Consider the following 27,873-nt stretch of genomic DNA (forward strand, 5'->3'; position numbering starts at 1 on the left):
TCACCAGGGAAGTGATGGATGGAAAGGGCTAAAGGCAGAGAAAAGTTGGGTGTAAATGGGGTGTAATTAATAATTTTATACAGTGTGTATTCTTTGGAAATGCTCCAGAAACCCTTTCCACTTTGTGTCTATCACTTGGCCCACATGGGACTGGCAGAGATGGTCTCCAGCTGCTGAAAAGGCAGGTGGTGTTTTAAGCAGCAACAGCAAAAGGCAGCTCAGGTCTGGTTTTGGATTCTAGTTGGTGTCTTGTCAAAAGCACCCTGGCACGTTTAACCTCCAAACCTGCAACATGATGGTTTTGTCTGATGTTTTATTATTCAACCAGTGGGTCCTGACTCCACCATGCCAGGGAGATGTGTTTCATTGCTAACTTTTGAAACGAGGAGATTTTTTGAGAGCACATGCTGATGGGTGTCCCAAAATTCACAGGTTCAGCTCCTGTTTTAGTCTGAGAAGTACTCCTGTGTGGAAATCAGCTGTGCAGTTGAGGGGGTTTCTCAGATACCTGTGAGCCCTTAGGAAACAGCCACTGCACCCCTCTTTAACTACAGTCTGTGTCCTCTGGAAAGCCAATGTCTCCTCTGTGGATTTTCCTCTCAGATAGGACTGAAAAAAATACAAGACTCCTCTTAATAACCACATCTGGTTTTAAATATTGTTATGTTGAAGGAACTGGTCCTGTTCAGTGTGTGGCTCTTTCCTAACATGCTTTTTGTCTCCACTGTGGATTTTTCTCTTAGATGGGACAGAAAAAATATAAAGATGCCTTACAAGACAAGACTCCTCTTACCAAATACAAGACTCTTCTTAATAACAGTAGGACATGGAGGTTCTGGAGCAAGTCCAGAGAAGGGCAGTGGAGGTGGGGAAGGGTCTGAAGCACAAGTCTGATGAGGAGTAGCTGAGGGAGCTGTGGGGAGCTCAGTCTGGAGAAAAGGATGCTTAGGGAAGACCTTACCACCCTCTACAACCACAATCACGACAGGGCGTAGCCAGGCCAGGCAATCAGAAATAGGAGAAGGGGACATAGTCTCCAGCAGCACCAGGAGAGATTTGACTTGGACTAGGGAGAAATTTCTTCTCGCCAAGGAGTGGTTAGACATTGCAACAGGGTGCCCAGGGAGGTGGGGACATCACCTGAAGGTGTTTAAGGAAGGACTGGACATTAACACTCGGTGCTATGGCCTGGCTGACGTCGTGGTGTTGGGTCGAACACGATCATCTCAGAGATCTTCTCCAATCGTTTCTTGGTTTTTTGGGGGGTTTTTTTGTTGTTTTTTTTTTTTTAAGAAGGCAGGAGGGGCATCCCCCAGCCGGTCCGAGGCAGCGGAAAGCCCATCCCACCTCAGCGCTGAGGGCGGTGCCGACCGCCCCCCTCAGTGGCGCAGCAATGGCGGCCCCGGCCGGCGTGAGGGAGGCGAGGACCGGCCCCGCCCCGCCCTCGCGCCCTGAAAGGCGGGAAAAGCGCCGCGCAGGCGCACGGGGAGGCCGCAGCGATGGCGCCGTGCGTGTGGGAGCGGGGGGTCCCGGCAGGGGGCTGAGGGGAGCGGGAATGTCTGTGGGGACAGAGACCCTGCGGGGCGAACCCCCGCCTTGGGGGTCACTGGGGTTTCTGCGAGGGGCGCCGGCGGTGGGTGGGGTGTCCTCGGGCAGCAGTGTGGACGTGCAGGGGTGTCTGCACTGGCGGAGGTTTAAGGGTGCGTTCAACTCCAGGGGTGCCGGCAGGTGAATACAGGGGTTGTTCGTGAACGTGCTGCCAGCTCTCAGGGGCTAAGTGGGAAAAAGGTAAAATTCCATGTGATTACGAGCAGCTGTGGTACAAGTTGTCATCTGCTTGCTTGTGTCCCCCTTTAGTACAGAGGCATCGAAGCAGGCGCAGCTGATGGAGGTGCTGAAGAAGGAGGTGAGGGCCATGCTGATCGCTGCCAAAGCAGGCTTGACGCCAGAGCAGCTGGAGGAGCAGTACATGGCCATGGTCTGCAAACCTCTCCCTCTGCGCGACCTGGGCTTCCAGTCCACCCTGGAGCTGGTGACACAAATGCCTGAAGTTGTCCAAATCTGTTCTTCTAAGAATGGTGCTTTAATCCTCAAAGGTGAGGTTTTGTTTCCAGATGGGTGGAGGAGTTGTTTGGAGCCTCATATTGGAGTGATGTTCACATGTGCATATCTGTTAATCTGTTTCTCATACGACTCTGGTTAATTTTTTGTCTTTGATATTTCTTCTTATATTTTGATCTGTCTTTTAGCACTTCTGTGCTCTTCCCTCCTGAAAAAGTCACCCATGCTTCTAGTTATTTTTGTACACTTTTTCGCTCTCCACTTGGTTTAGAAACTGACATAACATTTCCTTATGTGTACACTAGAACTGGTAAGTATCACTTTTTCCTGTAAATGCAAACTACAGCTTGACCCAAAACCAGGGATGGGGCCTCTTGAGAGAAGCTGTGAAGGTTTCTGTACCTGACCCCACAGGAATCTTAGCCTGTATCAGAAAACCTTTTTCATTTTCTTTTTCTTTGGGGAAGAGTTGTGACAATGAATGGCAGTTGCCAAGAGTTGATTGGGAAGGGTGGAATGGTGGGGGCTTTTTGAATGCTACAGTAACACAAGAAAAAGTTGTTTAGAAGCTTGGAAAAGACCTGGGCTGTTCTCCAGGGAGACCTTTGGATAGGGGGGTGCTCTGTAATGAGAGCTTACTGTGATTCTGCTTTCCCAGCAAAACTCTCAGGAGCTTGGCTTTTGTTTGTGATCCTGCATCCAAGAATTTGACCTGCCTTCCTGCTTGGTCTGAATTTCTAGGGATTAAGGTGCAAACTGGTTGCTGGCTTTTAAAAATAATTCAGTCCAGTTTGCAAAGGGCAAGGTCGCTGGAACGATGGTTTAGTGTGATTGCTTTTGAAGGAGAAAACTGCTTCTGGAAGGGGTGTGGAGAAGAGGAAAGAAAGGAATGAAGAGGAGCTTTGCCAGTGTAGAGCTTTTAATGGTTCATTGTTCTGGTTGTCTGTTTATTTCTTTCTGTTGCAGCCATTGCAGATGACTCCACCAAAGGGATTGCCAAGCTGGTTGCCAGCCAGAAAGTTAAGACACGCAAGGCGTCAAAGAAAACTGCTATGAAGGCAAATTCTACTTTACCCGCTAAGAACTCTAAGAATCCACAGAGTTTCCAGACTCTGAGTGCTGGGACTCCTGTCCTGCCAGCAGTGGTGAAGGCTGAGCTGCAGGACCTGCTGAGCTCCTCGCCACTTCTGCTGGCAGACTTGGACAAGGCCTTCCTCAGACGCTTTGGCCGGGCGTTGCAGTACAGGCAGTACGGGTTTTTGTCTGTGTTTGAAGTCCTCAGGAGCATGTCTGATTCCATTGCTGTTGAGCAAACAAAGGCAGGTTCCTTGCTGGTCCTGAGGAAGTACTTGGCAAGCAAGATAGAACAGCAAGAGGTGCCTCAAAGTGAGGCTGAGGAAGAGGAGATGCCTCAAAGTGAAGCTGAGGAGGAAGAGGAGCCTCAGGGTGAGGCTCAGGAAGAAAAGATGCCTCAAGGTGAGGCTCGGGAAGAAAAGATGCCTCAAGGTGAGGCTCGGGAAGAAGAGCTGCTGCCAGGTGAGGTGGTGTGTTTAACTGAAAGCACATAGCTCTTCCAAGCTCTGTGGCCAAGCAGCTGCCTTTCAAGTTTCTGTTGCTGCATTTCCAGTTGCTGCAGAAGTCCTGATTCCCCTGGGCTTTGGCACAGAAGGGCTGTTGAGTGCTGCAGAGGCGGCTGTCACGAGGCAGTTGTCTTGGTAGCAGAGATTTTAACGGGAAGGTTTTTGGCACTGTTTTGTGGTGTGAGGTGAAAGGAGGGCTGATTAGCCCATTCAGAGTATGGGCTTGCTGAGTGTGTGTGTGTAGGACTGGGATTTCTAGTTCTTCCAGGTGATAGGTGAAAAAGGATCTTCTCAATGTCTGCTCTGCAGGCTGGTAGAGCTTTTGCCATACACTTCTTGAGACTGAAGATTTAGCACTGGCCTGAAAGGCATGGCTACAGTGTTCCACAATAGACAGCACTGCAGATACCCTCATCATTCCCATAAAACCTGTGGGGTGGAAAATCACAGTTCCTCCCAAATTCACAGCTTTTCCAGGGAAAATACATTTTAACGTTATTCTAGCAATGGATTTTAACCTTCAGCTTGCTTACAAGAGCAAGTGATTCTTGTTTTAACTTCCTGACCCAGTGAATCCTCATTAATGTGGCTGTGATTGCTACCAGTATTGAGGAAAACAACACTAATGCTTTCAGACTTCCATTTTTTTATGTTTTCCCTTTCTGCTCAATATGCAACACTGTATCAGTCCAACAAAGAATAACAGCCAAATTATTGTCTTTGCAGCAGCATGTGCAGCTGAGATGCCTTCTTTGGAACCCACCTGTGAGACAAAGAGCTCCTACCAGGCAGCAACTCTGATGGATTCAGAGCCAGTGCAAACACAAGCAGTAGATTTGGGTGATCACCTCAAACAGGTAAGTTGCTGGAAAAATGATCTGTAGATTTTTCATGTCAGTTTCAAGGGCTGATACTCTTTTTACTATCTTTGTTTCTGTTGAGTTTGCGTTTTTTTGAGGCACCACTGCTTCCAAACATTTTTGTACCTGTTTTAGATGTCTCTGGTGGCAAGCAGACTCATAGTGACCTGGTTGATAGCTTTATGTGCCATCCAGAGTCAGTCCTTTTTTAGTCTTGAGGTCTGTCAGCTCATCCCAGGCCAGTTAGGTGTTATCTTGCTCATTTACAAGAGTGGTGATACCTTTTGATATAGTTACTTGTAACTGGACTTGGATAACTTTGTTGTGAGACCAGTTGTGTGAAATTTCCCCTGCTGCTGTTGACAGGGCTTCAGTGTCAACCGGTTTGACAGAGCTGGGGAATGTTCCTCAGTGACCTTGATTCCTGCAGTCTCAAGTCTGCTCTTTGGTAGGAAATTATCATTATTTTGTTTTGTTTAGCAGTGTGGTTTTAGAAGGGACTGGAGAATAGTGGTGCAGAGGCTTTGAACTTCCAAATCTTTTTGGCAAAATTTGTTTGTCCCTCCTTTATTTTTTTTCTTTTGAGCACCTTTAGGCCTTCTTTTTCTCAGGAAAATCCTCCTGCTTAGAGTTGTTTCCTCTGCCAAGGTTGTCTTGTGGCTATACCCAGCTGTACAATTGGAGCTTAGAGGTAGGGAAAGAATCCCAAGGGTTCTTCCTGACTTTGGTATTTTGTGTTCTAATGAGCTTGGAAGCCTGGAGCTATTAGTTGGACTTTGTGTAGCACTTGAGAGATTTTTGGCAGCCTGTTCTGATCCTTTAAAGAAATTTTAATTTGGTGTGATGAGGTCCACAGGAAATTTCCCTGGGTCAAACCACAAGTCTGATTGTGTGAAGGCAATGAAAGAGGGGATATGGTCCATGTAGCCCCAGATTGTTCCTAAGTATTGCAGAAGGAACCCATTTAAAGATCCTAGCAAGAGAAGACTTGCAAGATGTTTATACAACTCCTGTGTGTTATGAGGTGTGCTGTTTTGTTTTTAAAAAGCTCTAAAGACAAGAAAGGCAATTTAGGCTGTGTTTGTTTGGGTGTGCAATGGACATTTGTTCATCAGGATGCTGAAAGGTAGAGGGGAAAGATGCAACCTGATCCCTGCCCTGCTGCCAGGTGTCCTGGAAGTGTTTTCAGGGTCAGATGGGGCACCAAGGGCTGAGTCCATCTGCTCAGTTCCAAGAAGGATAAAGAAGACAGAGCTGCTTCTCTCAGGAGCCTTTTTTTGCTGCCATGACAGAAAGTGTCACCCACACCCCTCTTTGCAGCTGCCAGTCCAGCCTGGGGCAAGGAGTCAGCCTCTCTTGCTAGTCATACCTCTTATAAAGCCTGATTTTACACTGTGTACACTTGCTTTATCTCTTTATAGCTTTGTTGCATTTTGTGAGTTTCTTTTCAAGTGCTCATCCCCTATGTCTTTCGAAGAAATGTCTGTTGTCCCTAACAATATGTGAGCTGGCATATAAAGCTCATGTGTGCCCTTAACAGTCTGACCTGAAGAGCTTTATCAGAGCAAGATTGTCCCTTAGAAATGCCACTATTCACAGGGACTACACAGAGGAAATTTGTGAAATTGTAAGGGGAGATTTGTGAAATTGTGAGGGGTTTTTAGAGGCAGTGCTGCTGCTCAGGCCAGAATTCCCTCAGTTGCCCCTAGACTCAAAAATGTCAACTCACTGTTTCACTCAAATGTTTTAGTCAAAATTTCTAGCTCCAAAATATTGAAGTGCATTAGGCTTTACTCAGTCTGCAGAAGGAGAGACCAGGGAAGTCATAACACCAAGCCTGCCAGAATTCAAGAAATATTTGGACAATGCTCTCTGTCACATGGTGGGATTCCTGGGATGGTCTTTTGCAGGTCTAGGAGCTGGACTTTGATGATACTTGTGGGTGCCTTCTAACTCAGAATATTCTATGATTCTATGATCAGCACCTTTACAAAGTGATTAAGAGAGCCACTGTTGCAAAATCCCATTGTCTGCAGTTGAATTTAGAAATAAGGAACAGGGAGTGTGCTGGAATATGAATTGCCCACACCTTGCCTGATGTGTATTGCAGTGATAATTTGTACTGTGCTCACAATAAGTAAAATTGAAATGGTTTTGACTTTAATCATTGGAGAAGTGTTGTCTGCTGGCACAAAAGAAAGCTCTTGAGGCAGTGAAAGTAGCTGATGTTGGATTAAGGCTCCCATCCATACTACTTCAAGTGAAATAATGTTTTCAGCAGTTAGAATAATGAAAAATTGAAAGCTGTGGGAACAGCTCACTTGTACAAATTTGTCTAAAGTGAGGAAAAGAACAGAAATTGTAGATTTTGACTGCTTTTATCTTTGGGAAGTATCTCTAGTGTGAAAGTGGGATGCATTCATGTCTTCTGTCACTTCAGAATCATTTTCAGATAGTTTTGCTGGTTCAATCATGTACTTTTTCATGGTCATGGAATATAGAAATAATATCTTTCCAGTAAAATCCAGCAAAGAGGTGGGTTGGGTTTGGGGTTTGATTTTGTTTTGCTTTTTAGACATTCACTACTTTTGTCTAAATATGTGACCTGACTTCAATTCCTCTGCTTTGTTCCTTGCAAGAATATGAGCAAGGTATTTTTGTTGCACCCCTCTTAAAACTGGAGGGAAAAAATAAGAGAGTGTGAAAATGATTGTTTCTATCACAGGGAAAGTTTTCATCCAAGTTTGCCCAATTTGTTGTGATTCTCTGATATTCAGTAATTCACAAGTGCTCAGGAAAGCAGAACTATTTTTTAAATTAATGAAAAGACCAATTATGTGTGTTCAGTGCATGATGAGACATCTGAGTACCATCTCCCCCTTATCCCCTTGTAGCATCAAGGTTTTCAGCAATTTCCACTGACTCCAGAAATCCCTCCAGATGCTGTTCAGGACAGAAGCCTTTGCAGTTTGCCACCTCTGAAGAGAAGGTGCTTGGTGGGAGTCATTGTGGAATTCGTTGTCTCTCCTAGCCAGTTCTACATCCACGTCTGCAGCACAGAAGCATCCTATAAACTGCAGGATCTGATGTTTGAGATGAGGTGGGAGCATGCTGTGGCAGTGCAGTGGGTGTTTGTGCTGAGGGAGCAGGGCACCCAGCTCTTGGTGATGGTCATGCTGGCTTCATGACTTGTTAAAGAGATGCTGGTGGTGTCCCGAAACACTACTCAAAATGTGCATCCCTTTTAACTAACAAGCAGTAAGTGTGGTCACCAGCAGTTCCTGTGGTTTGTCTGTGTCCTAGCAGTTCTGAACTTTGTAAGCCTGGAAGGGTTATGGAAAGGAGCTTGGAGGGTTCTTGTGTCTTGTCTGTGCAGCTGTTGCTAATGTGCTCAGTTCAGGCTTTTACTTCCACCTCCAATACTGCACCTGGGCCAGTACTGCAGAACCTGGTTCATGAGAAATCCTGATATGACAAGGTGATGGTAAAAAAGTAATGATTAGGATGATTGTGTTTAGCCTCTGATTAATCCCCATTAATTAACTTTGTTGGACCCCAAGAGTATCATTCAAATGTTGAAAGTTTGGGGTTGCAATTTTATTTCAGTTTTAAGTGTGGCAGAACAGAGATGTAAAGAGGCTATTGAAACAACTCCTAAAAATTCATAGCATGGGGACTTTAAAAAGTCAGGATTCTTTTGATGCCCCATATATTTCTCCTTGTTCATCTCCTGCATCCTCCTAAGGCTGGTTTCTCACTGTTATCTTTTACAGACACGTTTACTCACATAAAGTTGCTTCTGATAAATACATCATGCCTGAGTCTGCAGTGAGGCCTGGGCAGCTCTGCTGTGTCATGGTCTCCAAGTGGTGGTACCGTGTGATCATCCACCGTGTGATCAATGACCAGGAGGTAGAGGTGTTCTATGCAGACTATGGGCACCTCCAAATTGTCCAGAAGTCTTGGCTGAGGTTCCTCAAGTAAGTGAATTACCCATGGGCAGCAGAATTGCAGAACAGCTGAGGTTGGATTAGGGTTCTGCCGGTCATCCTGTCCAAGCTCCCTGCTGCAGTAGGGCAGTCTAGAATAGGCTGCCTAGGACCATGCTGAGATGGTTTTTGAATGTTTCCAAGGATTACAGTTCCATGACCTCTCTGGGCAACCCATTCCAGTGCTTGGTCACTCTCCTGGTAAAAATGACACTTTCCAACTGGTTTGCACTGTGCTGATGCTTGGTGTTGTTCTTCCCCAAGTGCAGAACTTTGTTGAACTTTGTGAGGTTCCTGTCTGTTCATTTCTCTATCCTGTCAAGAGCTATCTGGATGGCAACCAGACCCTCGAGGGCATCAGCCACTCCTGCCAGTTTTGTGTTATCAGCAGACTGAGGGCAGATTCTCCCCCATCCCCCAGGTCAATAATGAAGACATTGAGCAATACTGGACCCAGCACTGGCCCCTGGGGTACACTGCTAAATCCTTTCCTCTGTCTGCCTTCACTCTTCAGTGTGTCCTCTTGCTGCTGTCTGTCTGTCATGTCGGAGCAAGCTCCCTTGTGCTCCTTCCTGGGTTGCATGAATGTGTATATCCATTCTCCTGAAGGCACATCCCCCAGGTAGCACTTGTTTGCAATGTCAGAGGTACTTTTTCTCTGCAGCTCAGCACATTTTCCCTATTTGTGTCTTCCCCCTTGTTTGCCTTTCCTTGTGCCTGGCTGTTGGCATTTTTTGGTTCAAAAGTCAGGATTTTCTATCTGTAACTTTGTCTCCACAAGGGGTTTTGATGGTAATGTCCTTGGCCAGAGAGTGCATAAGGGACCAGTTATTATTGCTGGTTTTACTGTGCCCATTCTCTGGGTATGGAGTTGCTGTTGGGTTTTAGTCGTGAGTGCACAGTCCAATGTATGCTTCTGCATTCCTAAACTGGTAGTAAAACCCAGAAGAGGAGGAAGTTCTGCTCTTCTGCTGATTAATCCCTGCTTTTGCTGTAATGGTTTTGCTTTGTATTTTAGGTGGCACTACTTGAAGCTCCCTGCCCAGGCCATCCCATGTTCCTTGGCATGGGTAAAACCTGTGCAGGTAGGTGTCCACATGCAGTTTTGTTTATTGACATATGTAGAGGAGTTATCAAGTAAAGGTTGTCTTTTTCTCCTGCCAAGGGCAAACATTTGGATGAGGTCAGGTCCTGTTGATATTTACAGCAGAATTAGTGCTGCTATGTTCAGCAGAGTGTGCTGGGTGTCTGCTCTACAGGCAATCACCCTTTCAGTGCTTTCCTTGCCATCAAAGCATTCTTGCTTATATTCTTGCAGAAGCAACACAGCAAACTTGTTCCTCTCCCTGCCAGTTGTTCCCCAAGGTTCTTCTGAAGCCTTGGTAGCTCCAACCCCCTGTTTTAAAAACTTACTCTGTAACAGAGCTTTAAGTGAGTTGGTTAGATGGCAGTTAGCACAGCCAGAGTTACAGAGGTCATAGGAAGATTTCTGTGTGATGGGAAACTTCTTGGTCAAGAAGCCAAGAAGTACAATCTCTGAAGGAAAGCATATGAGCAGAGTTGCTGCCTGTGTGTTTTTAGGGAAGTTGCTTTAAAAAAGTTATTTCCCCTGGGTTTTGAAGCTTAATAAGTTTTTCTTGTGGTGAGGCTTAGCAGCATCTTACTAACTTTTGATACTTTTAATGTTTGTAAAGTCTTGTGATTCCAGGAATTAAAAAAGAAAACCCAACAAACAACTGTATTTTAGGCAATTGGGATAAAATCACTGGTGAATGCCATGGAACTGTGTTTGGAAGTAGGTATTCAGGGTGAAAGGGCATTCCCAGTGTAATGAGAATTGCAGGCTTTGGGGTGGTTTGGTTTAGTTTCATGCTGGGAAGTTTTTTCTGCCTGACTTTCCTCTGTTTGTCACTGGCCTGGCCTAGCTCAATGGGCTTTTGACAAGTGCCCACCACAAGGAAAAGTCTCAGGTGGTGGATATTGGTCTGTTTGTGGTAATTTTAAATTGTTTCCTCTTCAGGGTACGTGGTCCAGTGCAGCAATTCTCCTGTTCAAGCATCTCTGTCGCTTCAAGGAGCTTGTGGGCATCGTGGATGAATATGTGGATGGTGTTCTGTACCTCTTCCTGTGTGACACATCCACCAAGGAGGATGTCTACTTCCACTCTGTCCTGAGGGATATGGGATATGCTGATGTCTGTGGGGAGAACATCCCTTCCCAGGTGAGGAAGGAGGCCAGTGCTGCTGAAAGGAAGGGGAAGGGAAGGATCCCTGCTTGGGTGCCTGTAAATGGGAAGATTCTTACCTTGAAGCAAGTGGTTTTGTGAAGAGCAAAACTGGTATCCCCTGCTTTCCTGTAGCTTTTCATTTTGTGACTGCATCCCAGAGTGTCTAACTCTATGTGGAGAGCTTGCTTTTTGGTTCAGGTGGAGTCTGATGGTACAGCAGAGATGTTCAGTTTAGCAGAACAAGCTGTTTTCAGCCTGTCTTCTAGCAATGGTTTAAAAGTTGATATGGAAATGGTTTTGGTTTACAAACTCTCATATTTTGCCAGTGAAATGTACAGTGCTGGATGGCATAACCATGGTAATTGCCTATTGTCACACCAGTTGTAAGCCAGATCATTTGTGCTTTAGGCTTACCTGTGGCCTTGTTTGCATGTCTCAGCTCAGTTCCAGTAAGAACTGTGTGGATTGTGCAAACCCTTGGAAAGGTACTGCCATGATTTTATATTTCAGCAGAAAGCTGAGTTTTACAGCCTGGAGTGCTTCTGTCTGTTGTATTCAGCAGATGCAGAATGCATGTTCTGGCAGGATTAGATCCTGTCATGGTATCTTTGCATGTGTCGACCCAATTTTGGGGCAGAGGGGGGTATTGCTGAGAAATTTTGCTGCTGGCAAAAGAGGAGTTGATTTTCTTAATGAGGCCATTTCTGCAAGAATTGGGAGCTAATTCTTGGGTGTTGTGCACCTTCACCCATTTGCTGACCTGTTAAGTGATTTGCTGCATCCTTTTATTTTTTGTAGTAGCTACAATGTGAAGTTTTTTTACTGTTCTGGTTTTTATTTTTTCTAGGAATTTGAGGAACTGAATCCTTCAGCCTTGTACGTTCAGCCCAGTGGAAAGCAGGGGAATGCTGAAGTGGTGGAGCCAGACCTTCGCTTGCAGCAGGAATCTCGAGATGCAGACAGGGAAACAGCAACCTTGAAGCTGAATGGGGCTGAGCTGTGACCAGGTGAGAGTTTGGCACCGCTGTCATTCCATGAAATCAGCTCCAGGGCTCAGCCAATGTGTCTTGTTTTGGAAGAAGGCAATGCGGGGAAGACTGCAGATCTTGAGTTTGTGTTTCAAATGCAGGAATCTGGAGACTTCCTTGCCTAGCTGACTAAAGCAAGATTCATAAATGTCAGACACAGGTGGTGATTTGAAGACTAGAGGAATGTAAATGCATCCTGTCCCTCAGTGGGAATGATGTGGGTGGCAAGAAGAAATAAAAATCATCTTGTAGCCTTGTCCTAACACTCATCTTTTTTCCTGCATGTTAAGCAGAGGTTTTCAGTGGGTTGCTGGTATCCAGCTGAGTAGTTGGCTAATTGGGCTCTAGTGATGCCTGTCTTGGCATCCTGTCAGCACTGAATTCCTGCTGCCCAGCCATCCTTGCTGCTGCAGGAGTGCCTCACAGTCCCCTTGTGCCCTGACAACTGAAGCAGCCTAGAGAGCAAGTACCCAGTTTTTGAACACCTGTGGTTGAATTGCTGATTGTCTATCATTTCACTAGTTTTATCCTCCATACTGAGCTAAAAAATACAAACATCTGCTCTCATCTGTGGCTGAGACATGAGTGAACATCCCTGAAATGTAAATTTAATTTGAATTCTTAAGCAAAAATGCAGAGGGGCTTCCTCTGACTCAGCTCCTGCCTCCTTGCAGAAACTCCCTCTGTCGTTGCCATCACTGGTTCTGCGTGGGGCTGCTGAGAGATGAGACAGCTGTTAATTCTTTGCTTGGATAGGGTGCCTTGTGTCTGGTAATAATCTATGGCTCCTTCCAGCTTGCTGTGGAGGAAAAGCTGCCCTTTGGCCAGGGGGACTTAATTAAGATCAGGGCAGCTAATGAGCTGAGTGTGCACTAACTGCACCCTCTCGATATTTTTTTTTTTTTGACACACATTTGCAGACACTTCATTCTCTTGCTGTCTTAGTCAAGTCAGTGGAAGACCTTTACACCTTCTTTATTTACTCCAGGCAACCAGCAGAAATGAGACAAGATGACCCAGATCAGATAGAAAGTTTTTCCAGCAGAGCCCAACTTAGTGAAGCTGTCCATCCCACTGTTGGACCATTCATGCTGTGCTCCCTTGACAGTATGAACAGATTCATCAGTCAAAACTGGCTGGCAGAAAGTTGAGCAGTCTGTTATTGTGCTGTGAGTTTTGCAGCCCCTCTTGGGTATCCTAAGGCTGGTGCTGCTGGAACAGATGGAAATGTTGGTGTTTCTGTGGGCTGGAGATGCCACAATAATAAACAGCTGGATGCAATGTATCGGGTTGACCTTTGTGCAGCAAAATGGATTTCTAGTTGCATAATGGGAATAAAATGAATTGAGGTTAGTTCTCTCATTGTTGGGTTTTGTTCTCTTTTCTAGACTTTCCGCTGCTTGCTTGCAGAAGTATTTATTTCTCCACTCCAGTGTTCATTTCATACTGAGTCTCCCAGTCTCTCAGCCATAGCATTTTGTAAACCCTGTGAGTTCCCTGTGTGGGAGCTTGTCTTCCATCTTCCAAATGATTTAAGAATTTCAACACCCATACAAGAGTTGCTCAGTTTACAAGGTGGATTAAGTGCCTTGCCAAAGGCAGTGGCTATTTATGCCTTGGAACTTTGTCTCTAGAGTTCCACAGACAAAACCTACTGACTTCACATCTGATATCCCACCTCTGGGGAAGTGGAGGTGGAGCAGCAGGAGGAGAGGGATTTTTGCATTATGCCATGTCAGACTCATCAAACAGGTGTGCACTGGCAAGTCTTCTTTCCATGACCTGGTGAGGTCCAGGCAAAAGGGATACTGGAGCTCTTGGATTTGCTTGTGTAGCTTTGATCTTTCTTTTCTGTGTTCCTTTATGCAGATGAAGAAAACATGAAGACCAACACCTTGCCAGGAGTCTCATGGTTGGCCTCTGCCGTGCTCTGGGCTCTGTGACCAAGGGCCACCTCAGGAACTGTGTGTCCCTTCTGCCCTGCTCTCTGCAGTGTTGGCAGCTGCATGATTGGCCACTTCCCATGCCTGCTTCAGTGGCTGCCCAGCTTGAGAAGGAAGGTGTGATAGGAGGGGACAAGCTGGAGCTGCTGCCAAGGAAGGATGTCTGGAGCAGCACAGGCTCTCTGTATGACCCTGCTGTCAGGGTTTTTTTGTTCAGAAACGTTTAATCCCTTGAAAAAACCTGGAGTGTGATATCTCAGGTGTGCCCAGCATGTGTGATAAATGTTAGTTTTACTTTCAGGAGAGTAGTTTGTTTTTGTTGTACCGGTGATGTACTGAGTTACTGCTCTTTAATATAATGGTTCAGGAGAACATCCAAGTGTCACATTGTGTTATGTATCCTTTAAGTTTAAGAGAGGGAAATTGGCTGCCCTTCCCTCCTTCCTTCAGTGCATGAGCTGTTTTGACATTGTGTGGGGATGTGATTTTGGTTTTGAATACAGTGGCTGCTCTACACACTCCTTGCTGTGAGGAGAGCTGAAGAAACCTCCTTTCCCAAGAAGAAGATGCTGTGATTTGTTGGATGTCATGTGTGCAAAGTGTCAGGAATCTCATCTTAAAGATATGGAATAAAATCTGTGAGGAATCCAGTGAGAGCCTGAAGCTTGACCGTGTTTGTGTAGCTCCTTGCCCGTGGCAAGTGATCCTAATGGATGTTTATGCAGAAAAAAGCTGTGAAAGCAGAAGTGCCCTGCTTAGGAATGCTGGCATCCAGCTGCTCTTCTGGTGTCTGGAGTGTTCCTCACTTCTTCAGGGACTTCAAGAGCCATTCTGTGCCCTCCTGCAGCCACACCAGAGGTATCTTCTTCTGCAAACCACCAAGAAAAGCTGAATTATACTAGCAGTAATACTGGAATGTGTAAAAGCCTAGCATAAGACATTTGTGGATTGGACTAGTTGATCTTAAAAGCTCTCTTCCAACCCAAACCATTGTATTATTCTATTCTTTCACTTTTTTTTCCCCAGCATTTAAGGGTGGTTTGGGATGTGAAACAGCTAAAAACCAAAAATCTGTGGCTGGTTAGAAAGCAGCTCCTGGGAAAGCTAATGAAGGAGATGGAAGGAGAATGCTGAGGAGCAGGGGCTGTCCAACCCTGTGGGAGCTTCAGAGGTTTCCTGACTTCTCTGCTGCCATGTTTGGGTTGGGGCACTCACTGTACATTTTTGTTATCACTGAGCTTGCTCAGAGCTCACCCTCTGCTGCAGAACCCCCTTTTGGTTTCAGGGAGGGGTTGACAGCTGGGGCCATGGTGAGGTGTCCTGAGAAGATCCCCAGATCCTCTTTTTACTCAGGCTGCCCTGGCAGTGCCAAGTGCCTCCTGACGACAGGAAAATGGGGTGATGAGTTTTGTATCCCATGGAAAAGGGCTGGGGTTTGTGACCTGTGGCCCTAAGTGGGCTGCCACCTCCTAAAATTCCAAATGGTGCAGGATGTCTCCCAGACCCCACCTGCCACCTCCCTGTGAAGCCTTGTGAAGGCTGACCTAGAGCAGAGACTAGAAGGAGTTAAAGAATAAAGTAGGGATTTATTAAGAGGCCTCAACAGATCCACCTTGGGCAGCACAACCCAAAATGGACTGCTGCTCATGGGGTCTGACGCTTTTATAAATTTTGGCTCATTTGCATATTGGAGTTAATTGTCCAGTTACAGCTTTGGCCCATCTTTCTTGTTTTTCTCTCTTCAGTCCACCGTTGTTTGTACTCTTGGGCCTGAGATTTGGATCATTTTTCCCTGGGTCCCCAGCTAGAGAAGTAATTTTTTTGTCTCCCTGCTCTGTGAAGAGAGCTCACCATCCCCTAATATGAAGCCTAGATTTCCTAATATGAAACCTATACTTGCACACTAAAGCAGAGCAGAATCTGAAAAATATAAAACCTGAGGCATCACCTGGGCTGCAGCAGGGGCCTGATCTTGGCAGAGCTGTCAGTGTGTCCCTGCTGCTGCTGGCTCACTGCTAGGTGGCAGCCGAGGCCAGTGCTCAGCAGCTCCACTCCCTGCAGCCTCAAACTCCTCCGGGGGCCTGGAAGGGCGGGGGAGGTGAGGAGCTGAAGATCATCCTGCTCAGTGGACAGGTCCTCATTCCCCACAAGAGCTGCCTCTGTCCCACTCCTTGCCTTTATCCTGCTCCCTGCCCCCAGGCCGCCTGGGCATGCAGCTGGGAGCTTTGGGGAAGGGTCCCACTGCTGTCTCAGGAAACATAGAGTGGGGAGATGCCACGGGGTCTGGAAGGTGCTGTGGGGATACTGGGAGCTTACATGTGTGCAGAAAGCTAGCAGCAAATTTGTGGGAGGGAGCCAGCACGTGTCAAACACGTTCCTGTGATTTGGGAACTCCCAAACCTGCCAGTTTGAATATGGAGGGAGCATATTCTGGGCACATCCCTCTTTTTTCACCCTGGGTGCCTGTTGAAGGTGGGCTACAGGGCCTTGCTGCTATTCCGTGTATCTTTCCTCATGCTGATCAGGATTTCTTTTTTCTTTGAGGCTTTGCCATTCACATGTTGTCTGCTAGTGTTTGGTTAGTTTTCCATTCGCTTTCAATCAACATAAAAGGTGAAGATCTGAACCTTAACCCTGAGCCTGGACTCCCCCAGCTCTTGAGGGACAGAAAACCCACCTGGAGCTGCTCCCCTGCTCTGAGTGATCTGAACTGCTCTTCCCAGCTGTGTGACGGCATCTCCCTTCCCAGAGCAGTTCAGCTCACATTCCTCATGCCCAGCAGGTCCCTGTTTGTACATTTGTTGCCTAAGGCAGTGGAAAAAAGAACAAAGATACCTCAGGGACTGGAAAGTGATGCTGTATTCATATCCTTGCTCTTGGCCACTGCTGTGTGCCAGTGCCAGGTGGTTGGGAAGGAGGGATGGCTGTGCCAGGGATAAACCTTCTTGCCAATTTTTGGGGAGCCCAGACCCACAGAGGGGTCTGATGGAAGGAGGAGGGTGCTTTGCTCGGCAACAATCCCATCCCTTCAGGTGTCATGTCCCTCCTGGAGGGATCTGGAGTCATCCCCCTTCCTCCTCCTTGTGGAGCATCTCCATGGGGCACTGGGGAGCCTGGTGTGGATCTCCCTCATCCCGGGCTGTGCATGTAAAGGGGTCCTGCTCCTCCAAAGGAGCTTGGGGTGGAGCTGCTTTCCCCTCCTTTGCCCTGGTTTCCCCCTTCCCCATAGCTGTGGGGCAGCTGTGCTGCCAGCAGAGGTGATCGACTCGGAGTCCCTGGGGAGAGGACCAAAATGTTTAGAGGAAATTAAAAATTGAAAGGCAACGTAGCTCTGCAGCTCTCCCTAAAAGCTGGGGTTAAGCCAAACAGCAGCAAGATGTGTGCTCCAGGGATTTGCTAATGGACTCGGGGACGGGAGGGTCCGGGGTCAGCCCTGGCAGGTGGAGGGAGCTGTGGGGCTGGTGGCTCTTCCCCTGCTGGGCTGGTGGGAAGCAGGTGCTGGAAATGCGGTGTTCCTGCGGCTGGGGCCACGCACGGGAGAGCAGAGCCACACCTGCCCCACCTCAAGAAGGACCCAGGTACCCCTGGCATGAGGGTGGGTCTGGGAAGGGTGAGCAGCGGTGCTCCAGGCAGGGATTTTGGTTTGGGGGGGGTGTTTATGGAAGAGTTTCTCCCTCTGCCTGGCCGCAGAGGTAATCGGGTACTTTGAGTTTTAAACGGGATGTCAGGAAGGATTTGCCTGGAGAGGAGGATGGGAAGTGACAGCTCGCTTTGGGTGAGCAACGTGCAGCAGAGGTGGCCAAACACCTCCGTCCTCCCTCCCGGCGCTGCAGCCAGGCAGGAGCGGAGCTCGGGGTTCCCTCCGGGCACACGGGCGGTCCTGCGCTGGCCCTGCAGTGGTCGCTGTGGCTGTGCCATCCCAGCGAGGGTGGCATTTTCCACATCGATGCCTCAGCCCACCCCTCCCCACCGCTCTGCGCTTCTGAGTCAAGCCATGCTTTGCAACGTGGGGTTCAGTTGAGAAAATCGTTTGGGCTTGAAAACCGAAATTGAGTGCTTCTGACCCTAAAAACATTTGTGGTTTTATTTTTAGATGGGATTTTTTTTGAGATGGAAATTGAATCTTTTCCTTGTTTGGGGAGGATAAAAGTGCATTCAACCCTGCATCAGATTGTTTCACTTGACCCACGAGTAAATGCTTTTCTTTCCTCTGACCTGGAAGGCTTTCTTTTTCTTTCCATTTGGCAAGAAAAAGGGAAAAGCCAAATCTTGGTACAGGTCACTGCAAAATAAGGTCTGGAGCTGGAGCTTTTCAGCCTAAGCGCTGTGCCAAGACCCATCAGCTCTTCCCACCAGTCCCTGGAGTGGCTCCCTTTTTCTTGCAGTAAAAAGCCCTGGTTTTGCCTTGCATTTTGCTGGGATAAAATGACTGCCAGGCAGGAGAGCAGCCTCTGGCTACTGGGTTTTGGGTGAGCAGAGATGGGGACAGTGCTTGTGCCTTGCTGGCCTGTTGGAGGACATCCCTGGGATGGCTCATGCAAGCTGGCCAGCACTGCATCTCTGCAAAGGCCCCTTTGGGTGGCTTTGGGGGAAGTGCCAAGATATTCCTGTGGCAGGAAGGAATGGGAAGGAAACATGGGGCAGCAATTCTGCTGCAGCATCCCTCAGGTGGCAAATGGGTCAGCGCTGCCTTTTGGTTGGACCAGGGCTGTGCTCTGGGGTTTGGTGTTTGCTGCAAGGATCTGTGCACACCCTGTCCCACAGAAACAGGGCTGTAGGTGTCCTCCTGAGCACCCCTTGCATCCAGGTGAGGTCTCCTGTCTTCTCTCCATCTTGGACCTAGCTGCTCAGGTGTTTCCAGTGTCAGTGGCACCACTCCAAGCACAGCATTCAAAGGAGAGGGAGAAAGGAGGGAGCTCCTTGTGGATGCTGTGGAATGTTTTGACCTCGCAGGCAGCAAGAAGAAGGGGGGCAGATGGTGTGGGCTGTTCTGCCTCCAAAGTTTAGGACAACTTGGAATTGGGACTGCTGTTGGTGAAACCCTTTGCTGGTGCTGCTGCAGGAGGGGAAGATTGGCTCCTTCCTAACTGATAATGAGTTGCCAGGGCAAGTGAAGAGGGTCTGGGATGGACGAGGTTCCCCCTGGCCCCTGCTGCCCTCACCCTGCGTGGGCGGGCTCCTCATCCCCTCCCTGCTGCCAGGAGGTTTCTTTTCTGATTCAGCTCTTCCAGGGCACAAGCTGATTGCAGAGGGGTTGCGATCTCACTTGTGCTTTTAATCCCACTGCTGTCAAGCTCCATTAGGAGGTTTGGCATCATCTCACTACCTCTGGGGCTGGGCTGCCGTTTGCCCGGCCTGAAATGAGGACAAGCCTGGGTTACGCTGGAGCGAGCAGGGGCCGGGGAGCCAGGGATGCTTTAGAGGCCGTGGCTGCCCCCACTGCTCTCCCCAGCACTTCCAGACATGGGAAGGGGCTGCAAGAAGCGTGAGACCAGCTCGTTTCGGTGGCCTGGCCGCTTTGGGAGCGGGATGGAGAGGAGCTGGGATGGCGGCAGGAGCCACTCCCCAGGCACTGAAGGTGCTCGCAAACCTTGCGGCGCTGCAGCCTCAGCCCACGCGGTGCTCCAGCTGCATTTGGGTGACCCGGGGCCGACCTCTCCCCGCTGCCGCCGCACACGTGTGGCCGTGGCCGGGCTGCGTGCGGAGCCGGGCATCCCTCCCCTGCTGCCGCATGCGGAGGGGAAGCTGAGGAGCCAGGAGCTGGGGCTGTGCGTCCTTCCCAGCCTCGCAAATTAGGCTGCAGGGCGAGGGGAAGGTGCTGTCACTCATCTCTGTCCTGGCCACCGATGCCCCATGAGTAGCTCCCTGGATTTCCAGGTCCATAGGCTGCAGGAGGCTGTTATTGATGTATGGTTAATTCATGCTATAAGTAAATATGTGTATGTATAAAATATTACACGAATCCACCGCATGCCCTTGACCGCTCCAGCCGGGCCGGGAGCATAGTCCTATTTTTATTCAATCAGTTCCCGGACGACACTAAAGATAATATCAAGTCCTTAGCTTAAGAATGAAGCCTTGCCGGGCCATGAACGTCGTCTTCCTTGAGATGATTAAGCCTTTCAAGAGAAACTGCGCCAGGAATTACATCAGTCATCCCGAAGCACCGGCACCACCCGAGTATGTGTGAAAGACAGCTATACAGACATCGAGGCACGCCTTTTGCATCTGTATGGACAATATTGGAGATGGTCGGGGTGAACCACCGGGGAAACGCTGGCACTCTGTCAGTCGGATCCAGGTTCACCCAGCGCCAAATTCTGGAGCTGATGCTGTCTTAGCTGTGGCAGATTTTTGATAATTTGTAATTAATATAATAAATCTTTGTCATTTTTTAAATTTGGCTGCAGATTCAATCATTTATAACAAGGCCATCATAGGACCGGCTCTTTCTGGGCTTGTTCTCAGCAGTTTTGAAGTTCTGTCTGCCCATGTGCTTGCAGTTACCCAGAAGGGAGCTGACATATGAGCAGAATGTGAGGAAGGGCAGGGAAGGTGGGAATGCAGAGAGCCAGAGCCTGGGAGCCTCCTGGGGGCTGTCTGGGTGGTCACTGGGGTAATAGCTCAATCTTCCCTGATCTCCCTCTCACCTGTGTCAAAGGAGAGAAGAGTCAGGCTTGGCAGCCCACGGCCAGTGCCAGGGTTTGGGCAGGCACTGCTGTCTTGATTATGGCCAGAGTGTGACTTTGAAAGGCTCCTGTGCAGCCAGGAAGGTTGGAGAGGGCTCTTCCCCCCAAAGAAAGAGGGGAGGAAACCTTCCAGTGGAGGTCTTAGCCCTGCCCTGTGCCGGGGCTTAGGAGTGCTGGTTTGGGTTGGGGTGGCACCCCTGCACCCCTTGCTCCTCACTGATGGCTCCTGAAGCTTGCCAGTATGAGCCTGGCTTTGTCCCTGTGGCTTTGTCCCGTGCTACCCTGTCACATGGATGGTCCCTGGGAGGATGTTCCACCCAAACCATGGACCTTGTGTTCCCATGAGCCTGGAGGGGTGGTTGGTGTATGTGTGGTGAGGTCACACTTGGCTGCAAGGAGTTAATTTTCTGCTCTGTCCGTCTCTCCTACTCCACTGAGCACCATCCAAACTCCCCCTTTAAGGCTGGGATGGGCTTTTCCCTGTGCCTGCTGCTGGTCCTGCTTGGAGCCACATGAACCACAAATCCCACTGGGCATGTTTTCCCCACCAGCCCAGTGCTGTGTCTGTGCCCACAGTGATTGATGGGCCTCTGCCAAGACAGGCAGGGCTGTGGCTTGGCAGGCACAGAGACCCTTCAGCAATCGATGCACCAAGGAAATCCCTGGCTCTCATGAGAGCCTCACCTCCCTGCAGCCCATCTCCCCCAGCCAGGGGAGCACTGGGGCAGGGTAAAACCTCCTTGCTGGAGAGCCCCGGGTTGCTCACAAGGTGGGGCATTTCCTTCCTGGAGCCAGGAAAAGCAGTTCAGCTCCATCAAATATTTAGGTTTCATGTTTGTGTGTGGGCAAAAGGAAAGCTGTGTCTCATGCCAGAGCTGTATCCACTAGTGATGGAAAGGGCATCAGCACTTTCCCCATGGGATCCCTGTGTTGGCTGGAAAAAATCCTGCCTCCTCACATGTGCTGGGCAAGGAGGATGAAAATCAACAGGTATTTTAATTTATCCAAGTTTTCTATGGGCACCACCATTCTCATAGCTGTCCCAGTGGATACAGCTGGTGGTGCTGTCCCTTCCCCCTTTTTTATCCCAGACTTGCCCAGACTCCATGTGAGGGAGCCTGCTCCCTTTGTGTGGCTCACTCTGTGTCTCCTGGGCAGGATGAACCAGGAGGGAGGTGTTTACTCAGCTCAGGGCAAACATCCCAGTTTTAGACTGAACAGCCCAAACTGTAATATGGGATATTTTCCCCACATCTGAACTATCTCAAGGTAAGGGAAAGTGCATCCTTAGCTCCTGGCAGGGCCTAGGAGCACACAGGTGAAGTACCCCATGGGCTACCCAGATTTACCCTCCACAGCTTTAAATCCTGTCCCTTGATCCCCCTGGGCTTTTGAGCTTCTTCCCATGCCTCTGGGATGGGGAGTCTGAGCCAGCTGAAGAGGGGAAGCAGCTCTTGCTCCCAGGCTGATGCTCTGGGAGTGCAAGGGGTTAATACTAGCCTGCTGCCTAATCACAGCCCAAAGCTGTAAACCCCTACCCCGGGGGAGCATCATTGCAGCTCTGGATGTAAAATATTCGAGCTTGAGTTTAATGATCTTTATCTTTGGGAAGGAGAAAGCATAACTCTTGGCTAATGATATTAGCCAGGGCTCCTTCTGTCTCTCCTCCAGCCCAGACGGATGGGCAGCCCTGTGTGTCCTGTGTGTCCCTGTGCAGTGTGGGCAGCCCTGGTCCTCCACACGCAGGCTGGAGTTCCTAGAGAGCTGTAGTGATGGGGAAACATCCTCTTCTGGGCAATGCACCCTCCCTTCACCAGCTCCTGCGGGAAAACAGCCATCTGCCCAATCAGTGGGTGTGCAGGTGCCACAGCACAGCTTTCCCCCACCCACTGGTTTTGGGGGGGTCTCTGCAGTCCCCCAAACCCATCAGACTGGGGGGGTGGGAGTGCAGGCACACAGAGAGCCCCCTGTGACACTGGTGCCTGGCTGTGTGTGATCCCTGAGCACATCCCTGGGCACATCCCTCGGATAAGGGAGGTGCTGAATGTTCCTTGTGTGGCTGAGCTCGTTTTTCAGTGTTTGTGCAGGCCAAAGCAAACCCACTGAGGTGTCCCATGGCTAATGAATGCACATCTGGCATGGGAAATGTGCTGCACGGGGGGAAGCTGTGCATTATGAGCTCCCCTGAGCTCTCTCCAGCGAGCAGGCAGCCTTGGGAGGCTGTGGCCATATGCTCCTGGGTGGGGATGAGAGGGGTGAAGGTCCAGCCAGGGGTGAGGATGTCACAGGATCATGCTGAGACACTGAAACCTACACATACACTCACCCCCCAATCAGAGATGCAGAAACATGCTCTGGCTGACTCCTGAGGACCTTTCCATGTGTTAATCCCCCATTTTCAGCCCAGAAGCCCTGATGTTGAGGGCACAAGGCAACTAGAGAGCTTGCAACCTGTGAGGAGCAGGCTAGATGCAGGTAAGGACAGAATTTGACACTGTCAGGCTTTTTCTGATTGATACAGCAGCCTTGGGTTCTGCTAAAATGAAAATAAAAGCAAGATCTAGCACAGAACGAAATAAATTCTCCTGCCAGCAGCTGCAGGTTCAGCTCCTGAGCATCCTCCAGCATCAGCATTTTGGGCTGGTAGAAATGCTGGCCTGAACAGGAAGGAAATGATTGATGTGCTGGAGTGCAGGGGGTGAGGTGTACCAAGGCAAGGGCACCCAGGAGCAGGGCTCTGCAGCAGGGCTGGGGCTCTGTGCACACACCTGGGTATCTCGTGGGGTTTGCATGTGCAGATATTGTGGAAGAAGCACCTAAATTGAGGATTCGCTGAGTTATTTACCTGAATGTTCATCCTCATGATTAAGGGTATGGAAAGAGAAGTCTAGGAGCTTAGATATTTTTACAACAGAGAAAAACCCAGAAGGAACCAAAAGTATTTTATGGTTTTGTTTTAAAACTAGTCAGTGAAATCCTTTCCAGCACAGGAAAGATGGAATTTCATAAAACCCACAAGAACTTCCTGTGCTGAATCAGGATTAGCTGCAACACTTAAAAGGTTTCAAGTCATTTGTGCAGTGGGTACTGCAACATCTGAGGGTGGCAGAGGGTGAGAGTCTGGCAGGCTCATGATCCCTCTATTGCCAGAGTACCTGTGTACCTGGGGCCTGGCACGCTGAGCTGTTTGTGGTGCCCTGGCAGCGGCTGATCCCGAGATGCCAACAAGGCAGGATGCTTTGCAGGTGCTTTGTGTTGCTCCTGCCCCAAAACAAACTGAAATAAGAACTTGACAAGTATTTTGTATCGAACTGCTGCTTGATTTGCCAGTAGTGCTAACCTCAAACACTTTGAACATGCCAGCTGAGCCTCCCAAACCGTGTGTTTTATTTAAAACCACATCAACTGAAAACAAAAACTTCAGCTTTAATTTTCTTCCCCGTTGCGGAGCATCTGGCGCTCCTGTTCCTGAGCTTTTCCCAGCCACCACGAAGTGGGAATCCCACCTTCTCTGTTCTGTTTGGTCACCCATGCATTGCTTTAAAAAATAATGTAACAACAATAGGAAAGACAGCTTGAGGGGGAAAAAAATGAGACCAGCATAGGAATCAGGCGAGCCGATAACCTGCTCGCTGGAGCGATGCTGCTTCACACTGGCTTTGCTGTGCTCTCCTGCAGCGCCTGCCAGCTTTGGGTGATGGAGGAGCATCATCTGGATCTGGGCACTCTCAGCTCTGTGTAAAGCCAAGTGACTCCTTAAGCCCAAAGAAACTCTTTTCCATGTCCATCTATGGAAAAGACAAAATGTCAGATCCTGAATTAGCTGTAATAATGCCTCCCATGGCCCTGGCAGCGCTTGCTGAGGGGAGAAGTGGCTCTCCCTGCATCCTGGGCTGTCATCACCTCCTTGCATCCTGCCCACAGCAGCCCAGGAAATGACTTTGTCACTTTTCCTGGCCTCCTCCTCCTTCGTGCTCGCCTGGATGTCTCTAATTCCCATCCCTCCAGCAGCTCTGAAGCCCAGCTAACGGGAAAATGCATCTCTGCTACCCTGCGCAGAAACACTCGGCGTGCTCCGTGCTCCTCTGTATTTGCCAGCCCCCTGATGTGCTGGAGTGGATGATGTGGATTCCCCCACCGGCAGGGGAGTAGGGAGGCTGTCCCTGGCCGGGCTGAGTGCAGGTGTTTGTGTGCGCCACGCAGCCCTGCATCCCACAGCAGCCCTGCATCCCACAGCAGCCCTGCATCCCACAGCCGGCAGGCGCAGAGGGTGAGTGCTGTGGCAGGATCTACTTATCTGGCCTTTGCATTTCATAATTCATCCTGCCCTTTTGCTGAAGGCACAGAGCCCTCTGCGTCCAAACGAGCGTTCATTTCCTCCTGCCTCAGCTCTGCTGCTGGATCCCGGGGAGCAATCAGCGGCTCGGGCTCCTGGCATCACAACCAGCAGCTGCAAGGGCTGGGCTGGAAGAACAGAGAAAGCAATCCGTGCCCAGCAGGATGCCCTGACGGACGGCAAGGTGACGGAGGAGAAGGTGAGTGGTGTTTTCTGCCCAGCTTTATAGCTTGCTCTGCAGGGAGGAAAAGTATCAGTGGTGTCTTGTCCTTAGGAACTGAAGCACAGGAGAGTTTGACTGCCTCGCTGTAGCAGAGGTTCTGCATTGATCCCACCAAGCTGCACTGCCTTGCCGTGGCTTTTGTGCCTGGTTGAGACCAAAATCAGAGAGAAACAGGGAGCCACATGTTCTCCAGGCACAGCAATCCTCACACTCGCAGCGGTCAGCTTGTGGTGCAAGGCATGAGATTCAATTATCTTTATCGTAGCTCGCAGCAGTGAGCAGCTCTCTGCTTCCAAAGGCAATGCCAACTGCAAGCTGTACCTTCTCCAGCTTAAACTCTTGCTTTGGAGCTACAAAGCTTCCCAGCAGCTGGAAACACTTACTGGGAACAGAACTGTTTATGTGTGTGTGGGTTCCCAGTGCCAGCATGGGCTTGGGGCACACAGCCATGGGCCAAGCTTGCAGCAAAGCCAGCAGTGCCTCTGGCCTCGCCCTGGGGAGCCAGTGTCTGCTAAGGGAGATGTGTTTTACAGGGAGTCGTGGGGAGGGGAGGTTGTTCTGTCTGAAAAATGGTGGACAAGCTTGGCATCCCCACCCCTGGGCCTGGTTTATCTCTGTGGCAGTGGTGTGTGGTGGGTTTTTCTCCCGGCTGTTTGCAGAGGCAGAATTGTAGTTGGGACATGGTGAATGGATCAAGCCAGACCCTCCGGACACCCACCATGGGGCCGAGGGGGCAGTGACATCAGGAGGCACTGTTAGGGATGGGGTGCTCAGGGGACTGCAAGAGTGGTTTTGGGGTGGCTGGGGTGCTGCAGGACCTGGGCATGGGGATGTTGCAGGTTTGACAGCGACTGGGGCGCTGCAGGGCTTGGCTTTAGGGGTAGCCTGAAGGTACCCAGGAGTTCGAGGGTGCTGCCAGCGTGTGCTCCCCCGGGAGAGGATTAGGCTTTGTGTGTGTTGAGTGGGTGTCCCCCCTCTTTCCCCTACCGTGGGGCCGGGGGCGGCGCTGGGGGCGGCAGCTCCGGCCCCGACAAACTCCTCCCCCGCGGCCGGACCCGCCTGGGCGCTCCCGCTCCACCGCTCCGGTGATTATTCTTCTTCCTATTATTTATTATTCCCGCTGTTATTGCTCTTGCCCTCCTCCTCTTCCTCCGGTCCTCCCCCGCCGTCCCGGCCCGTCCCCGCTCCAGCCGCCGCCGCGCTCCGGACCCGCCGCCGCCGCTCCTGCCCGGCCCGGCCGCCCAGGTAGGGCTCGGGCACCGTGCCGCCTTCCTCCCCCGCTCCGCGGTTCTCCAGGGGAGTCAGGGCCAGGGAAAGGCTCTGCCGGGGATTGGGGCTGCGATGGGAAGGGGGAAACCCGAGTGGTGGGGGGCGCCGAGCACAAGGGGCTGGGATGCTCGGGTGGGATGCTCCCAGCATCATCCTGCTCCCTGCATCCCGGGGCTGCTCCGGGTCCCTGCGCCACAGCTTCGTCTGGGCAAAGCTCCGGGGCTGTGGTGCCCTACAAGATCCTGACTCGTTTTCTCAGGGTTGTGTGGTCCAGCTTAGCGCTGTGCTGGGTTTGTTCAGTCCCCGTGAACTCTGATGGCAGCTCGGGTGGGTAGGACAGAGTTTTCCCGTCTCTAAACCTACTTCTTTGCAGCCACTTGAAGTTTTGGAAGTCCCAAGCCAGGGGCTTAGCCTCCTGCTCCCTCTCCTGGGGCCCAAAGCTTTGCCATTCATCAAGGACATGTCAGCCCATCAAGTCCCCAAGCTCACCACCAAACCTCTCCAGAGAAATGGTGGCTGCCTTTGCTGAAGTGGAGGAAATCAAATCCTTTTGTTTATTCCGAAGGATCTCTGTTTTATCTCTCATTGGGCTGCAGTAATTAAAGGAGACCTCTGCTTGAGCTATTTGCCTGGCTTTTGTTTTCTCTTAAGGTTATCTTGGAGGATTTTATTCCCTCCAAAAGGGCATGTGGAAACATTTAGTGTTTTCAGCTGTATTTCATTTGTGTACTATTGATTGTCTCTCCAGGAGAGAGATTTTCTAAGGGGTGGTGGAATATTCCACCCCAACGGAGGCTTGTGTTTCTGGGGCTGGTTTTTTCCCCTTCCCCAGCTTTGCCCCTTGCTTCCCTAAGCCTCAGAATTCCCTGTGATGCTGTTTGAAGGATACTGTGTGTACTGGGGCTGCTGGTTGGCGTTCAGCTTTGTTCCTGCAGGATCGAAAGGGTTCTAACCTGGGCTTTGCCAGGGGTTAGGAGAAAAGGCTTTTCCTAGCAAGGACTTTTTCACCTGTTGAAAGTCCAAGAGGGGGGAGCATCAGAAGGCTGCCATTCTGGATGTGATGGGGAATATCAGATCAGTGAGTCTGATCCTATTCCAGCACCATCTCTGCTGGGATGTGAAATCCTCATCCATCTCTTTCCAAAGTGCTGGATTTCAGCCTGGCCATGGGCCTGAGGGCAGCCAGTTCCTGCTTAGGAGAGACAGCCCAGCCCTGCAGTCTGTTTCAGCCCAAAAGACCCTTTGCAGGGTGGAAGTCAGGTGGGAAGGATTTTCCACCTTGGCAAACCCTCCTCTGTGGAGAAATGCAGAGCATCTTCCAGCCATTTTGCATGGGGAATTTTGGGCTCATGGACGGACAGGAGAGCTGGCAGCTGTGTGTGTCTGCTGGGAAGAGTCAGGATGGAGCATTGAGCTGCTCCCAGCCAGTGCAGGATCACCCAGCTTAGCCATGGGCACAACAGGAGATATGCTCCTATTTCTGGGAGCTGCTTTGTGGTCATGCCTCAAATCTGACAGCCCCCAGGGCAAGTGGCAAACAGAAATAAGGTCAGGCTGTGGTGTTCTCTTTGTTCTCTGCCTCCAACCTCTCCCCCTCCATCCTCCATCCCTGCTGCCCCCTATCGTTCCTGGCATCTCTGCCCTCCTAACCTTCCCTGTCACTGCTTT

The 27,873-nt window shown here is 49.9% G+C and overlaps 1 protein-coding gene across 1 annotated transcript; it reads left to right on the forward strand.

Annotated features, from left to right (window-relative positions):
* Positions 1–1,393: 1,393 nt before the first annotated feature.
* On the forward strand, positions 1,394–11,720 carry TDRD5 (tudor domain containing 5; the record flags this gene model as incomplete). Its single annotated transcript, XM_084211304.1, has 10 exons — positions 1,394–1,728; positions 1,858–2,096; positions 3,028–3,597; positions 4,368–4,498; positions 6,042–6,128; positions 7,396–7,601; positions 8,275–8,481; positions 9,509–9,575; positions 10,511–10,711; positions 11,565–11,720. The coding sequence occupies 10 exons, from the start codon at positions 1,394–1,396 to the stop codon at positions 11,718–11,720; spliced, it is 2,199 nt and encodes a 732-aa protein (XP_084067430.1).
* Positions 11,721–27,873: the final 16,153 nt, after the last annotated feature.

Source organism: Fringilla coelebs (assembly GCF_963513975.1).
Source record: "Fringilla coelebs genome assembly, chromosome: 9".
Taxonomy (NCBI): domain Eukaryota; kingdom Metazoa; phylum Chordata; class Aves; order Passeriformes; family Fringillidae; genus Fringilla; species Fringilla coelebs.